The 18,733-nt window shown below is 31.1% G+C and overlaps 1 protein-coding gene across 2 annotated transcripts; it reads left to right on the top strand.

Moving 5' to 3' along the window:
* Nucleotides 1–3,739: 3,739 nt before the first annotated feature.
* On the top strand, nucleotides 3,740–18,733 carry LOC119603559 (kinesin heavy chain). 2 transcript variants are annotated; one of them, XM_037955605.1, is made up of 5 exons: nucleotides 3,740–3,863; nucleotides 3,976–4,630; nucleotides 15,760–16,219; nucleotides 16,296–18,175; nucleotides 18,247–18,733. In XM_037955605.1, exons 2-5 carry the CDS (start codon nucleotides 4,484–4,486, stop codon nucleotides 18,682–18,684), a joined length of 2,925 nt encoding a protein of 974 aa, XP_037811533.1. In that variant the 5' UTR covers nucleotides 3,740–3,863; nucleotides 3,976–4,483; the 3' UTR covers nucleotides 18,685–18,733. The 2 variants fall into 2 exon arrangements, with proteins under 2 accessions (XP_037811533.1, XP_037811532.1); XM_037955604.1 differs by having other exon boundaries at nucleotides 3,746–4,630.

Raw genomic sequence — 18,733 nt, 5'->3', positions numbered from 1 at the left:
ATTTTTTTGTCAGCTGTATGTAAACAAATCAGCTTGCCAGATTTAAGAAAAAGCTCTAAAAACGCTAAATATTAATAACCTCAATATTTAGCGAATTTATACAAATTTATAGGGGAATATATTATAGGTCATTGTACCTATGTGGTCATTAAAGCACCTTTAAAAGTTGCTTATGTAATCTGGCACTAAATTAATCAGTCTTAATCTGGGCAATTTGTTGTACATAGTATTTTAGCCAAGTTTTTGCTGGGTACTTATGTCAAATAATTTCCCTTATTTTATATAATATGGCAGCACCTTTTTCGTTTCTTTTGATACTTCAGTGTTGCTGACTTTTTTTTAAATAATAATCGCTAGATGTGAGTTAAAATTCTAGACGGAAATTAATAATTATATTTTGTGCTAAAAAATATAGATTTTTATGATAAATAATTACTTAATATTATCATAGGTCGAAATTTATAGCCGATTATGGCCTATATAGGCTAGGTTATTGGAATAAAGAAATTGAAATTAAAACATTAAATTAGTTATTCAATTTATTACCGAAAAAATTCACTACAAAATCAAATGCTTTATTTGATTACCTATCAATTTAAGTTTCTAAATTATGGACAATTCCATACCCTCTTTCGTAAATAAAAAAATTAAGATTTTATAATTAACGTATTTGAATATTGTACGGGACCCAATGCTACAGATTTTGCTCTTGAAGTTTTTTTTTAGGCTGTAAGATATGTATGTACATTGTAAACATATGTCTCCACAACTTACGCCGATTTTTTAAAGGTGCATATAATATAATTTTAAGTCTACAAGAGGTTGTATGGCGATTAGATATAACTTAAGCCGATTTCAAACATTTAAATTAAATTTAAAACTAATAGAAAAATCGCTCGATTTTCTTCTGATTATCAACACAGTGTGTCTCAGAGCCGGCTTGACGTAGCCGTTGGTACTTCTTAAATATATCCTTCGGCATTGTTTTTCGCAGAGATCAATATAGATATAAGAATAAAATATCTTGCAATCAAACTCTAAACTATTCCATGTCTCTTGCAAATTTTAATTAAAATTAAAGACAGTGTAATTTTTTACTGGCTTTAGCCATTTTTAAGCCACCGCCGAATTATTTGTTTTCTGTAAACGCCGTCGAGAATTTTGCAACGACTTGGGCTTCTGATTCTCGTCTACTCACAACAGAGACCAGCGCCGATTCGGCTCTAAGCTGACTAAGCCTATCCGCCGAACAAAATGTCAAAACCGCCGTTGCCGAAAGTTTTCAGCTTAATACGGCTTAAAAATTTTGTATAATTTACAGAACACTTCGATAAATTTATGGAATTTTACAATATAAAATTAATTTGTTTTCATTTAAGCAAGTTTTCATTTATCTTATAACAAGCCGCTCATTGAAATTTGGCCGCTGTAAAACTTTGCTCAACGTTCGATGTATATGCAGTTGAAGAACGAAAAAATACCAGACAATGACTTTTTATACATTTTCATTTAATCAGGATAATGCATGTTTAATTTTCAACCAGAAATTCCTCTCATACAAATTTTTATACAATCAGGAAGCTGCGTATCCAATTTTATGTTTTTAGGTTAAATATAATAGAAAATGCGAAAAGTATTAGTAAAATAACAAAAAAGGACTAGAAAGTCTCCTCAAAATTTTCGTTCAATCAGGACACTGAGTGTTTAATTTAATGTTTATATATGCAATATTTTAGAAAACTGAAAATGTACCAGTTGAAGTACGAAAAATTACTAAAATACCTCTTTTATTTACTTTCATATTAATAAGTTTAATATTATAGAAAATTCAAAAAGTACCAGTTAAAGAACGAAAAAGTTCCAGAAAATACTCCATTTTAAATTTTCCTTCAATCAAGTCCTTGGCTGCTTAGTTTTATGTGTCTAGGATCATTAAAATAGAAAACTCAAAAAGTACCAGTTGAAGAACGAAAAAGTACCAAAAGGTTCCATTTTATATGTTCTCATTTAATTTCATGATCCTAAGTTCAATAAAATAATATAATAAACTCAAAAAGTACCAGTTATAAAACAAAAATGTATCAAAAAGTCCCCTTTTATAGGTTATCATTTACTGCTGGCTCTACATGCTTAATTTTATGTTTCTAGGTTCATTATCATAGAAAATTCAAAAAGTATCTTTTGAAAAACGAAAAAGTTCTAAAAAGTTCCATTTTATATGTTTTCACTTACTCCGGGATCTACATGCTTAATTTCATGTTTTTAGGTTTAATATTATAGAAAATTCAAAAAGTACCTTTTGAAGAACGAAAAAGTACGAAAAAGTCTCCTTTTATATGTTCTCAATTACTCCGGGCTCCACATGATTGATTTCATGTTTCTAGGATCAATATTATAAAAATCACAAAAGGTACCTTTTGAAGAACGAAAATGTACCAAAAACTACTCTTTTATATGTTCTCACCTACTCCGGGCTCCACATGCTTGAGTTCATGTTTCTAGGATCAATATTATAAAAAACACAAAAAGTACCTTTTGAAGTCGAATTACGATAAAGTACCAATAAGTCCCCTTTTATAGATTCTAATTTACTCCGGGCTCTACATGCTTAATTTCATGTTTCTAGATTTAATTTTAAAGAAACGAGTACCGAAAAATCCCTTTATTATTAATTTCATGTTTCGATTTCAATATCATAGAAAACTCAAAAAGTACCAGTTGGAGAAAAGTATCAAAAAATATCACTTGGTACCGGTGTTCCAAATAACACCCCATTAGCATATTTAGTGTTTCTAAATCTAAAAATTGTATATAAATTGGATCATTATGTTTGAATAAAATCAAATTTCTCGCTTTTACCCCTTTTGGTACTTTTTTTCTCCCCATTAACGAAATAAAAATTCTAGTTGCAACATCGTATTGGGAGCCCGTTATTATGTATTCATATGCAAAGTAAATTAATTTTTAACTTAAAAGTATATTATATTATATTATTTATTTATGTTTTGTTCACATTGTTGTTCAAGGAAAATTTATTTTGACACAATCTTAAATTATTCCAAAAACAAAATACATGTGGTTGTTGTAGATGTTGTTGTACAACAAGAGATGTCGCTACTTTATTAATATACTTTGTTCATATGTATAAGTTAATAAACCAAAAACAATGTTCTATGAAAAAAGTACCAAAAATCGGTACAATTTTCACCCCTTAAACGTTCGAATATCCAAAATTTACTAAATTCATATTTTTATTTTTTCGTCAAGTTATAAAGCGACACGGCCACACATCAAAATTTGTTTTACTCAAACGGTAAGTTTTTTGACTGAGTTAGTGAAAAAACTCACATGTATATATGCGGTGAGAGTTTTTTTACTAACACAATCAAAAAACTTACCGTTTGAGCAGCCGACATTTGAAAAAAGTACCAGACATATGTCCGCTTATTTTTAAAATGAACGACGATAAGCTTTAAACTGTTTTTGTATCTTTTATAGACAGTTAAATTTTTAAATTTTTTTATTTTTTTCCATCCCTGCATAATTTCTCACACAACTTTTGTGCTTGCTCTATTTTATTGTTATAAATTATATACAAAATCCCACTTTTTTATCTCTCGGATTCCGTTTTTATATAAAATCTTTGGAAATTAAGCGTATTTGATACTTAGCCGGCTTACAGTCGATTTTAAGCCGCCGCCGATATTTTTAGTGTCAGCCGCCGCCGCCGTTAATATTTGTCGGCGCAGGGCTCTGACTCACAATCGGTTGTCATTGGGACGAGTCATAGTGAAAATTTTTATATTTTTTAAGAAAAATAAATAATTAAAAAATTTATAAAATTTTCCTAATACCAACAAATTGTAAACACTTATTTAATTGTTGCAAATAAATAAAATCTCTTTTAATTTCATAGAAAATTAAAAAAGAGATTTTCTATTCAGCAAATTTTTTTCGCATATTAAATATGAATAGGTGTGCGTGAGTGAGTGTATATGTGTGAGAGTGTGTGCAAATGATGAGCAATTTTTCTTACTGCATGACAGGCCATTCCCAAAACGATTTTCCAATTGATTAATGCGTTTAAGAAAAAATTATACATCATTTTCTTGAAATAAATTGAAAAACGTGTTATAATTTTAATAAAATAATTATATTAAAGAAAAAGAAAATAATATTAAAAAATAGTTGCAACAATTTTTTCGGTAGGAGTTATCGAAAAAAAAATACGAACGAAGAATTACCTTTGTGTTCGTGAAAACTCTTCGTCTTGCTTTTACGTTGACTCCAATATTGTGCAAAAAAAGATAATAAATTTGGGCTCTGCTGCTGTTTTTTATGCATAACTACATTTGGCAAGAGTAAATCGAAACAATATACTGCATTTTACTTAAAATTATTAACTAAAATTTATACATTTGGTGCTTAGTTGTGCTTAATTTTGAAAATTGTGAAATATAATTGAAAAAATTATCTTAACAAAATGTCTGCTGAACGTGAAATACCAGCAGAGGATAGTATTAAAGTCGTCTGTCGTTTTCGTCCACTAAACGATAGCGAAGAAAAAGCCGGTTCAAAGTTTGTTGTTAAATTTCCTAATAGCAGCGAAGAAAATTGCCTTTCTATTGCGGTAAGTTTTTCTTTTTTAATTCATCTTTATTAAAAACATAAATTTGTATAAAGGAAAAAACTTTTTTCGCTTTAGTTGTGTGTATTTATTTTGGGGTTAGGTTTAATTGTCAGATGACGTCATTTTGTCCATAACCCCCCTTTTTTTGTATTCTTTCATTTCCACTATACTACACTCTCAATATATACAAAACAAAATGTAGCAGCGAGGAGAAACGTCGTCTACAACAATACATTTAAAAGCCAACAATAACAAATGAAATTAATGTCAATAATAAAGTGTTGCCATTTTGTTATAGCCAAAGACACAACAACTTCAACACAACAACAATAATAATAATAAAAAACTACAAACAAGTATACCTCCATCGGAACTCAAAAACAACAACCCCCAATTGTATAATACAACAAATAGTTTTTATTGGTAGGGATCAAACAACGAAAAATAGGAGCAAAGCAAAATATGTAAAAACAAAAGAAAATAATGAGACGGCAGGTGTATTGAACTTAATTCAAATGAGAGTTTAGTTGGAGGTCCTATCAAATACCAAAAAAGTATCCATTATGGCAATTAATAATGATTTTAGCGCAAATTGTATTTTCAGCTATTTACTAACAAAAATAAAGTTGTTGGTACATAACTAAAAAATTATTTATTCCGTTTGCAACACGGTCGGTCCTTATTAGTGCTAGATATTCCCGCCCGTCTGTTGCAACCGGAATAGTTAGAAAGTTGAAATTTTTGACTATAGTTAGTTAGTTAGGACCACATAAAGTCGCCTTATGAAAGAGCTACATAGGTTCCAAAATGTGTGATGATAGGCGCAAATTAAATCTCCATATAATTGGACAATCACGTTTTTGTCAAATTGTTAAAATATTTTGGAATTAATGTAAAAAAACAACTTAAATACCTACATAATCAATAATCCTTATTTATAATATGCTCATTGCTGTGGGGTATCATATGGTCGGCCTTGCCCTTGTTTTTATCTTTTAATTATTTAATTTTTTTTAATTACTCAATACAATTAATGACATTTACATATTCTTTGGAATTTAACCCACAATTAAATAATTTTTTTAAATACAACTTGACTGCGAATAAAATGATGTATAGGCAGATTATTTTTTACATACATTTGAATGTATATACACATAAACTTATCGTATGTCTTGATATAACTAACAAACATTCAATCATATATTAAACCATCTTTATTACCCTAATTCTCGATTAACAAATAAGTCTTATACATACATATGTATATATGTATAGTGATTCATGAATATGTATCCAATACTTAGGCACCATTTCCATTACATTTTTCAAAACTACATACATACGTACGTTTTGAAGTTATTTGTTTGTATTGAACTAATTGAGAATAATTGATGATGTTGATGGATGTGCATTTCTAAAGTTTTAATTACCTACTTTAGCTTAAATTATATTAAATAATGTGTCTATATATACTTAGTTATATATGCTCTTTGTTTAAGGAAAAGTTAGATTCTTACTCATGGAATGTTAACTGCAATTAACGGTTCATTTCAAATTTATATGGGAAACTGTATACATTCTTGAAAAGAAACCAATCTGTTGGTATTTTTATATGGTCGGTAAAACTATAAAAATGTGTACATATTTATTTCTGTTCCATCAATCTAGTTTTGTATAAATCCTCTGCTTTAGAAATTATAGTCGTTAATAGATTTGCAATGTAATATACAAAATATAGTTTAAAACTTAATTTTCTTAAGGAAACCTTATATGGGGACTTGGACTAATTGTAAAAGCAGCATCATTAGATATTTACTACTAGATTATAATCTGGATTATAGACTAGACTATAGACTGGATTGTAAGCAAAGCTATACTCTGGATTATAGACTCGAATATAATCTTGACTATATTCTGGACTATACACCATACTATAATCTGAACTGTAAACAACTCTAAACAGTAGAGTATAGTTTGGACTATAAACAAGACTATATTGCGGACTATAGACTAGACTAAAAACTATACTTTTGAATGGACTTTAAACTGCACTATTGTTTTGACTAAAAGCAAGAATATATCCTGGTCTATAGCGGTTAGACAAGAACACTAATTACTAAGCTACCAAAGGCACACAACAACACTTCAAAAAGTAATAGTACTAACATTTCCATTCCTGTTGTAGGGTATAAATATTATTTTGTGCGTGGGTGTTCTTTTTTAGTTGAATTAGTATTATGTTTCTATATCACTTTGTTGTTTCAATAGCTGCTATAATTGTTGTTGTTTTGTCATCAAAAAAAAGGCGTACGTGCGTGTGCCACAACCACAGCATTTCTGCAGCATTCAACATCATATGAATCATATCTAAATAAGTAAACAAATTTTATTCACACAACATATTTATTGTTAGTCTATGATATTTATGAATTGGACAAAAGATTATAATATTAAAAACATAAATTTTTGGTAAAATATATATCATTTTACCAAAAATTTAATTTATTTATATATTATAAAACTCTTTTTGCATGTGATTACAGTTTAATTTAAATTTAAAGATTCTTAAACAGAGCTTTATATCCCCGCTAATATCGACATTTGATTTCTTAATATTTTTATAGGGATTTTAGTTTTACCATTTGTGTTCATAAAATTCTCAATGTAAAAACTATAGTACGTATTCTTAAAATGTTTTTCATTTCATTCCTACACACAATAACATATGAATGTAAATTTTTGCATTATATGTACATCTATACAAAACTTGTACATTTTCTTTAAACTTTCAAGTAGTAAATTTTTTTTCTTTCATATGGTATCACTTAAAACTTCTTGTTTTATTATATCCATAATAATCTATTTATAAAACAACTTCCATTTTGTTCTTGTAAACCCATTGCATTCCATAATGTGCAATAAAAAAGTTAACACACATGTGTTTATAAAATTAAATCATATCCCAGCAAAAAAGTGTGGGAAAAGATGTGGAATTTTCATCACAACTAGTAACCCGAAGTGCTTCAAATTCAGTTGAAAAACCTATGAATTTTACATTAGCGTGTCATAGATTGAACAACTTCAATCTTCACAGGTTAATAAATTAGTTAAAAGCTCGTTTCCCTTATGAGTAAGATCTATGTAGGTCTATGCATTCGTTCGACAATTTTAGTCAAATCGATCGAGTGAATTTTGTAAAAAATCTTGTAAAAAGTCCACTATTGTGAATGAATAGTTTATGGAATTAATGTTATTACTTGCGATTAGGATGAATATAAACATCTAGAACTCTTCGAAAATTGGGAAAAATTGAACCCAAATCTTTTCAATAAACCGGAATATTAGACATTTGAAAATTTTAACTTTTTGTATAAATACGAGAAACGTGTTATTTGCTTAATTAGACATTGCTTTCTACTTATGATATCAAAGTATTATTCAGAATTGTGTCCACACCAAAACAATTGTTAAATTAATAAAATATATTTATTGTGTAGGTTTGTAGTTACATAATAAATTGATTTTTTTAAAACGTTTTAATAAGTACTTATAATTTTTTTGTTATTTGCTTTATATAATAGGCCGAGCATGGGAATAGTACTTACTACACAGACTAGACTGACTAGACTATAGACTGACTAGAGACTAGACTATAGACTGACTAGAGACTAGACTATAGATTAGACTATAGACTAGACTATAGACTAGACTATAGACTAGGCTATAGACTAGAATATAGACTAGACTATAGACTAGACTATAGACTAGACTATAGACTAGACTATAGACTAGACTATAGACTAGACTATAGACTAGACTATAGACTAGACTATAGACTAGACTATAGACTAGACTATAGACTAGACTATAGACTAGACTATAGACTAGACTATAGACTAGACTATGACTAGACTATAGACTAGACTATAGACTAGACTATAGACTAGACTATAGACTAGACTATAGACTAGACTAGACTAGACTTAGACTAGACTATAGACTAGACTATAGACTAGACTATAGACTAGACTATAGACTAGACTATAGACTAGACTATAGACTAGACTATAGACTAGACTATAGACTAGACTATAGACTAGACTATAGACTAGACTATAGACTAGACTATAGACTAGACTATAGACTAGATTATAGACTAGACTATAGACTAGATTATAGACTAGACTATAGACTAGACTATAGACTAGACTATAGACTAGACTATAGACTAGACTATAGACTAGACTATAGACTAGACTATAGACTAGACTATAGACTAGACTATAGACTAGACTATAGACTAGACTATAGACTAGACTATAGACTAGACTATAGACTAGACTATAGACTAGACTATAGACTAGACTATAGACTAGACTATAGACTAGACTATAGACTAGACTATAGACTAGACTATAGACTAGACTATAGACTAGACTATAGACTAGACTATAGACTAGACTATAGACTAGACTATAGACTAGACTATAGACTAGACTATAGACTAGACTATAGACTAGACTATAGACTAGACTATAGACTAGACTATAGACTAGACTATAGACTAGACTATAGACTAGACTATAGACTAGACTATAGACTAGACTATAGACTAGACTATAGACTAGACTATAGACTAGACTATAGACTAGACTATAGACTAGACTATAGACTAGACTATAGACTAGACTATAGACTAGACTATAGACTAGACTATAGACTATAGACTAGACTATGACTAGACTATAGACTAGACTAGACTATAGACTAGACTAGACTATAGACTAGACTATAGACTAGACTATAGACTAGACTATAGACTAGACTAGACTATAGACTAGACTAGACTATAGACTAGACTAGACTATAGACTAGACTATAGACTAGACTATGACTAGACTATAGACTAGACTATAGACTAGACTATAGACTAGACTATAGACTAGACTATAGACTAGACTATAGACTAGACTATAGACTAGACTATAGACTAGACTATAGACTAGACTATAGACTAGACTATAGACTAGACTATAGACTAGACTATAGACTAGACTATAGACTAGACTATAGACTAGACTATAGACTAGACTATAGACTAGACTATAGACTAGACTATAGACTAGACTATAGACTAGACTATAGACTAGACTATAGACTAGACTATAGACTACTATAGACTAGACTATAGACTAGACTATAGACTAGACTATAGACTAGACTATAGACTAGACTATAGACTAGACTATAGACTAGACTATAGACTAGACTATAGACTAGACTATAGACTAGACTATAGACTAGACTATAGACTAGACTATAGACTAGACTATAGACTAGACTATAGACTAGACTATAGACTAGACTATAGACTAGACTATAGACTAGACTATAGACTAGACTATAGACTAGACTATAGACTACGATAGACTAGACTATAGACTAGACTATAGACTAGACTATAGACTAGACTAGACTATAGACTATAGACTAGACTATAGACTAGACTATAGACTAGACTATAGACTAGACTATAGACTAGACTATAGACTAGACTATAGACTAGACTATAGACTAGACTATAGACTAGACTATAGACTAGACTATAGACTAGACTATAGACTAGACTATAGACTACTATAGACTAGACTATAGACTAGACTATAGACTAGACTATAGACTAGACTATAGACTAGACTATAGACTAGACTATAGACTAGACTATAGACTAGACTATAGACTAGACATAGACTAGGACTATAGACTAGACTATAGACTAGACTATCTACTAGACTAGACTATAGACTAGACTATAGACTAGACTATAGATTAGACTTGGGTCTAACTTTTCAAGTGAAAAAAGCTTTACACTACAGATCCTTTAAAATGTTACAAAATTATGATTGTTTAGAATTATACCTATAACATCATCGCTTAAAAAGTTTTTAGTTTATATTTAGCGTTTTTTATTATTTCTGTATGTAATTGTTGATTTTGTGTTTATTTTCTTTCTCTGTATATGTATAGTTTTTCTCATTTTTTTCTTTCTTCTCCATTATTCAGTCACAGACTATTTTCTCATTAATTATTTGCTAACTATTCTTAAAATAATGTGGAAACAAGAAATTATTGTAGTAGGTTGGTTTGTTGCTTGCTTTTTCATCTTCTGGCTTAGGTTTTATTATTAGTGTAGTTTTTGTTTTCGTTTTTTTTTTGTTTCTTTTTTTTAATTTTGAAAGTTTTATAATAACATACCATTGAAATATGTTCATGTTATATATAAGAGAATTCTTAATATTGTATATTATTCATCCATTTAGCCAGCAAAAGATACATTCACACACTTACATTCCATTTTGACTTTGAAATCTGAATGCATGAATAATTGTTTTTCATTCTTCTCCAAAATCATATTCTTTCTGCTACAACAATGTACACGTTTATACATTTTTCAACTTATTATATTTATATTATATACAAGTGGATGAATGGATGGATGGTTGATGATGATGATGTGCTTCAGTTAGTAGAAAGAAAGATACGTAAAACTTAAGAACATGCTTTCATTAAATCATTTTACACTAGATAAGTGAACAACTTTTTTTCTATTAAATTTTAAAATTAATTTTTTTTGTAATTGTAGTGCACTGTTATATGTAAGAGCTTTTAGTATAATATTTTTCTAGTTACAAGTTAAATTTTTTTGAAATAGTTAAGTTATTATAGAATTTTAAAATGTATTGTAGCTTGGTGTTAATAAATTATTTATTTCATTTTGTCTTATCAAATAAACATGATCTAATTTGAGTGTAATTTGTCAAGAGCGTGTATGATTCAGTTAATTTTGGGTTTGTGTTTTTGCTTTTAATTTCATTTTTTTTAGTATGTATTGGTTTTCTCACTTTGAACTATTATCTGAAAAACATATGATTACTGAATGTTAATTATAACAGATTATAATACCAATTATACCTAAATGGTTACGTTATAAGGCTTTTAGAACTTTTCTGTAAGTTCGGAAATCTTTCCGAATTACCTTTAAATTTTAAAAGAAATGTTTAAATTTTTTTCATCAATTAGATTTTTGAGATATCGAGTCCTAAAGATAGATAGATAGATAGATAGATAGATAGATAGATAGATAGATAGATAGATAGATAGATAGATAGATAGATAGATAGATAGATAGATAGATAGATAGATAGATAGATAGATAGATAGATAGATAGATAGATAGATAGATAGATAGATAGATAGATAGATAGATAGATAGATAGATAGATAGATAGATAGATAGATAGATAGATAGATAGATAGATAGATAGATAGATAGATAGATAGATAGATAGATAGATAGATAGATAGATAGATAGATAGATAGATAGATAGATAGATAGATAGATAGATAGATAGATAGATAGATAGATAGATAGATAGATAGATAGATAGATAGATAGATAGATAGATAGATAGATAGATAGATAGATAGATTAGATAGATAGATAGATAGATAGATAGATAGATAGATAGATAGATAGATAGATAGATAGATAGATAGATAGATAGATAGATAGATAGATAGATAGATAGATAGATAGATAGATAGATAGATAGATAGATAGATAGATAGATAGATAGATAGATAGATAGATAGATAGATAGATAGATAGATAGATAGATAGATAGATAGATAGATAGATAGATAGTAGTAGATAGATAGATAGATAGATAGATAGATAGATAGATAGAAGATAGATAGATAGATAGATAGATAGATAGATAGATAGATAGATAGATAGATAGATAGATAGATAGATAGATAGATAGATAGATAGATAGATAGATAGATAGATAGATAGATAGATAGATAGATAGATAGATAGATAGATAGATAGATAGATAGATAGATAGATAGATAGATAGATAGACAGATAGATAGATAGACAGATAGATAGATAGATAGATAGATAGATAGATAGATAGATAGATAGATAGATAGATAGATAGATAGATAGATAGATAGATAGATAGATAGATAGATAGATAGATAGATAGATAGATAGATAGATAGATAGATAGATAGATAGATAGATAGATAGATAGATAGATAGATAGATAGATAGATAGATAGATAGATAGATAGCTAGATAGATAGATAGATAGATAGATAGATAGATAGATAGATAGATAGATAGATAGATAGATAGATAGATAGATAGATAGATAGATAGATAGATAGATAGATAGATAGATAGATAGATAGATAGATAGATAGATAGATAGATAGATAGATAGATAGATAGATAGATAGATAGATAGATAGATAGATAGATAGATAGATAGATAGATAGATAGATAGATAGATAGATAGATAGATAGATAGATAGATAGATAGATAAATAGACAGGACAGATAGATAGGTCGTGAAATCGAAAACAATTTCGATATCGAAATTTAGCTTCAATATATCAGGCATCCGCCCATAAGTTAATTGAGTTTTGATTTGATTGAGATTTTTCTCAACGAATTATTACTACTTCCTCTTATTTTCTATATAAATACAACAAACATCATTAAACTTAACAATACAAAAAAATAAAAAATCAATTTCCAAAGTGTTAATGCACTTTCAAAGACTTTTTTGTTGAATGTTTGTTTATGCGAAAAATCTTAAATTTCTTAACATAGTGCGAAACGTATGATATGAGAAATCAAATATTCTATTCATTACGAAATAAATTGTTGATTTTCTAATGAAGTGTAAGAAACGTACAGTGGTTAAAATGTATATAAGTAAAAATTAAAAATTTTTATCAAATAGATTTTAGGGTTAGTTCTCCTTGTTTTGAAGTACATATTTTGGAAAGTTTTTTACTTTATAATATAATATAAAAAAAATGTATTTTTACATCTATGTCTTTCTAAACTACTGTACCAAGTAATTTAGGTTAAATACGTTTTCTAAGGTTGGTTTTTTCTTCTTTATTGTTGTTTTTATTTATTTTTTTTGTTGATGTTCTATATCTCCCTTCAATCATTGTCAAACAGAAACTAACAACAATGATGATTATGTTTTTTTATTTCGCTTTTCATTTTGGCTTAATGCCAAAAGCAATTTTATGCTTAAACCATGTAGAAATTGAAAAGAACATACCACCATCACCTAACCTTAACTACTACCTGTTCAAGAAAGTAATAGAAATTTTGTTAAGAAAGAGAGCAAAAAGACGTTTTACAAGCTAAATAATGAACAACTAGTTAAAGGAAATTCAAACACTTAATGGGAACAACGTAAAGAAAGCAAAAATAATAAATCACAGAGCATAAAGGCTAAATATGAATGGATTTAAAAATTGTTATGAAAAGCTCCAAAAGAAAATAAATCTAAAAAATTGTTTTAGGAATGAAGTTAGAATAAAAATAAGACTTCGTGTAATGATGAAATGATAAAAAATGTGTGCCTTATCTCATGTCTTAAGCTTCTCATGGAAAGTGGGCTAGAACTAAACTAGAACGGAACTAGATTTGAATTAGAACTGAACTAGGACTGAACTAGATCTGCATAGAACTGAACTAGAACAGAACTAGAACTGAACTAGAAGTGAACTAGAACTGAATTAGAACTGAACTAGAACTGAATTAGAACTGAACTAGAACTGAACTAGAACTGATCTAAAACTGAACTAGAACTGAACTAGAACTGAACTAAAACTGAACTAGAACTAAACTAGAACTGAACTAGAACTGAACTAGAACTGAATTAAAACGAACTAGAACTGAACTAGAACTGAACTAGAACTGAACTAGAACTGAACTAGAACTGAACTAGAACTGAACTAGAACTGAACTAGAACTGAACTAGAACTGAACTAGAACTGAACTAGAACTGAACTAGAACTGAACTAGAACTGAACTAGAACTGAACTAGAACTGAACTAGAACTGAACTAGAACTGAACTAGAACTGAACTAGAACTGAACTAGAACTGAACTAGAACTGAACTAGAACTGAACTAGAACTGAACTAGAACTGAACTAGAACTGAACTGAACTAGAACTGAACTAGAACTGAACTAGAACTGAACTAGAACTGAACTAGAACTGAACTAGAACTGAACTAGAACTGAACTAGAACTGAACTAGAACTGAACTAGAACTGAACTAGAACTGAACTAGAACTGAACTAGAACTGAACTAGAACTGAACTAGAACTGAACTAGAACTGAACTAGAACTGAACTAGAACTGAACTAGAACTGAACTAGAACTGAACTAGAACTGAACTAGAACTGAACTAGAACTGAACTAGAACTGAACTAGAACTGAATAGAACTGAACTAGAACTGAACTAGAACTGAACTAGAACTGAACTAGAACTGAACTAGAACTGAACTAGAACTGAACTAGAACTGAACTAGAACTGAACTAGAACTGAACTAGAACTGAACTAGAACTGAACTAGAACTGAACTAGAACTGAACTAGAACTGAACTAGAACTGAACTAGAACTGAACTAGAACTGAACTAGAACTGAACTAGAACTGAACTAGAACTGAACTAGAACTGAACTAGAACTGAACTAGAACTGAACTAGAACTGAACTAGAACTGAACTAGAACTGAACTAGAACTGAACTAGAACTGAACTAGAACTGAACTAGAACTGAACTAGAACTGAACTAGAACTGAACTAGAACTGAACTAGAACTGAACTAGAACTGAACTAGAACTGAACTAGAACTGAACTAGAACTGAACTAGAACTGAACTAGAACTGAACTAGAACTGAAGTAGAACTGAACTAGAACTGAACTAGAACTGAACTAGAACTGAACTAGAACTGAACTAGAACTGAAGTAGAACTGAAGTAGAACTGAAGTAGAACTGAACTAGAACTGAACTAGAACTGAACTAAAACTGAACTAGAACTGAATTAGAACTGAAATAGAACTGAATGAAAATAAATATTTGAAATCAAATCTATTCCCAAATATAAGAGTAAATAAAAAAACACTTTGATGGCTTTTAAATGTAGCATTTTGTTCCATTCGAGTTATAAATTAAAGCTTATAAGTTGTAATTTTATATTTAATATTCTAAATTTAAACGTTTTTCTTTTGTCTTTTTTAGGGTAAAGTTTACCTCTTCGATAAAGTCTTCAAACCAAATGCATCCCAAGAGAAAGTCTACAATGAAGCCGCTAAATCCATTGTTACCGATGTCTTGGCCGGTTATAACGGCACAATATTTGCCTACGGTCAAACATCTTCGGGTAAAACACATACCATGGAAGGTGTTATTGGTGATTCGGTGAAGCAGGGTATCATACCGCGTATTGTCAATGACATTTTCAATCACATTTATACGATGGAAATGAATTTGGAATTCCATATTAAAGTGTCCTACTATGAAATCTATATGGATAAGATTCGTGATTTACTCGACGTTTCCAAGGTAAATTTGAGCGTGCATGAGGATAAGAATCGCGTGCCGTATGTAAAAGGTGCCACAGAGCGTTTTGTCTCATCGCCGGAAGATGTATTTGAGGTCATAGAGGAGGGTAAATCAAATCGTCACATTGCCGTTACAAGTAAGTTATTTTTATTATGGGATAAAAGGTCGCCTTTAACTAATAAATTCCATAATTTGTTTTAACCGATTTCCAGACATGAACGAACATTCTTCACGTTCTCACTCAGTATTCTTGATTAATGTTAAACAAGAGAATTTAGAAAATCAAAAGAAATTGTCGGGTAAATTGTATTTGGTCGATTTGGCTGGTTCTGAAAAGGTATCGAAAACCGGTGCCGAAGGTACTGTCTTAGATGAGGCGAAAAATATTAACAAATCTTTGTCCGCTTTGGGTAATGTTATCTCTGCCTTGGCCGATGGCAATAAAACGCACATACCCTATCGTGACTCGAAATTGACACGTATTCTCCAAGAATCTTTGGGTGGTAATGCACGCACAACTATTGTTATTTGCTGTTCTCCTGCCAGTTTTAACGAAGCTGAAACCAAGTCCACTCTTGAGTTTGGTCGCAGAGCCAAGACTGTCAAGAATGTTGTCTGTGTCAATGAAGAGTTGACGGCCGAAGAATGGAAACGTCGCTATGAAAAGGAGAAGGAAAAGAATGCTCGTCTCAAGGGTAAGGTGGAGAAACTTGAATTGGAATTGGCCCGCTGGCGTGCCGGTGAAACGGTCAATGCCGAGGAACAGGTCAATGTAGATGATGTCATGGAGGCCAGTACTCCCAATCTGGAGGTTGAACCTGTTGCTCCCGCTGCTACTACCGCTCCTGTGCCAGCCACACCTGCGGCCGGTCTTATGTTAGGCTCCATTAGTAGTGATGAACGTGCCCGCTTGGAGGCAGAACGTGAACGCCTGTACCAACAATTGGACGAGAAGGATGAGGAAATCAATCAACAGAGTCAATATGTTGAAAACCTCAAGGAACAAATCCTCGAGCAGGAAGAACTTATTGCCAATGCTCGTCGTGAGTATGAGGCTCTTCAATCGGAAATGGCACGCATCCAACAGGAGAACGAATCGGCCAAGGAAGAAGTCAAAGAAGTTTTACAGGCCTTGGAAGAATTGGCTGTTAACTATGACCAAAAATCTCAAGAAATCGATACCAAGAACAAGGATATCGACACCTTAAATGAAGAACTGCAGCAAAAGCAGACTTTGCTTAACACTACCACCGCTGACTTGCAACAACTTCGTGATATGTCCTCTCACCAAAAGAAACGCATCAACGAAATGTTGTCCAATTTATTGCGCGATTTGGCTGAAGTAGGTCAAGCCTTAGCATCGGGCGATTCTGCGATGGATATGAAAATGAATAGCATACCTAGTGCCGGCGACAGTGGCAAAGTGGAAGAAGATTTCACTATGGCTCGCCTGTACATTAGCAAAATGAAAACCGAAGCCAAAAATATGGCTCAACGTTGCTCCAGCATGGAAACTCAACAGGTGGATTCAAATAAGAAACTTTCCGAATACGAAAAGGATCTCGGAGAGTACCGCCTACTTATCTCACAACATGAGGCTCGCATGAAATCTCTACAGGAATCAATGCGTGAGGCTGAAAACAAGAAGCGTGCCCTTGAAGAGCAAATCGATTCATTGCGCGAAGAGTGTGCTAAACTCAAGGCCGCCGAACATGTGTCCGCAGTTAATGCCGAGGAAAAACAAAAGGCCGAACAACTACGTTCCATGTTCGATTTACAAATGGACGAATTACGTGAAGCTCACACCAAACAGGTGTCCGAATTGCGTGATGAAATCATTGCCAAACAGCATGAAATGGATGAAATGAAGGATGTCCATCAGAAATTAATATTGGCACATCAGCAAATGACGGCCGATTATGAGAAACTCAAGCAAGAAGAGGCTGATAAATCCAATAAATTACAAGAAATCATACTCACCAACGACAGACGTGAACAGGCACGTAAAGATTTGAAGGGTTTGGAAGATACAGTAGCCAAGGAATTGCAAACTCTACACAATTTGAGAAAGTTGTTTGTACAAGATTTGCAAGTAAGTGCTTTTCTGCCAATAAATGTAAAATATTTGAATTTATTTTGACTTATCTATGTTGTGTGTTTTAGGTCCGTATCAAGAAAACTGTCATCAACGAAGACAGCGAAGAAGATGGTGGCTCACTGGCCCAAAAACAAAAAATCTCCTTCCTCGAGAACAATCTCGATCAACTCACCAAGGTACACAAGCAATTGGTGCGCGACAATGCCGATTTGCGTTGCGAATTGCCCAAATTGGAGAAACGTTTGCGCACGACAATGGAACGTGTCAAGGCCTTGGAAACAGCGTTAAAAGAAGCCAAAGAAGGCGCTATGCGTGATCGTAAACGTTATCAATATGAAGTTGATCGTATTAAGGAAGCCGTACGACAAAAACATCTCGGACGTCGTGGTCCCCAAGCGCAAATTGCAAAACCCATACGTGCTGGTCAAGGTGCAATTGCAATTCGTGGTGGTGCCGGCGCTAATCCCACACAAATGCCTCAAGCAAGTGCTGTTAGTTCGTAAAAAGATTAATTTGTAATTTTTACTACAATTATTATTATTATTATTTTTA

This window comes from Lucilia sericata, unplaced genomic scaffold (genome assembly GCF_015586225.1).
Source record: "Lucilia sericata isolate MDLA Ls3-8-SP2 unplaced genomic scaffold, ASM1558622v1 Contig000311F_arrow, whole genome shotgun sequence".
NCBI classification, from domain to species: domain Eukaryota; kingdom Metazoa; phylum Arthropoda; class Insecta; order Diptera; family Calliphoridae; genus Lucilia; species Lucilia sericata.
The sequence above is the reverse complement of the archived record's forward strand: the minus strand, read 5'-3'. Positions and strand labels throughout refer to the sequence as shown.

Excerpts from the sequence above, each read along its gene's own strand:
- LOC119603559 (XM_037955605.1), top strand. The coding sequence starts at position 4,484 with ATGTCTGCTGAACGTGAAATACCAGCAGAGGATAGTATTAAAGTCGTC. Across the intron at positions 16,220-16,295 it reads TCGTCACATTGCCGTTACAA|ACATGAACGAACATTCTTCA; the intron begins GTAAGTTATTTT and ends ACCGATTTCCAG. Across the intron at positions 18,176-18,246 it reads TGTTTGTACAAGATTTGCAA|GTCCGTATCAAGAAAACTGT; the intron begins GTAAGTGCTTTT and ends TGTGTGTTTTAG.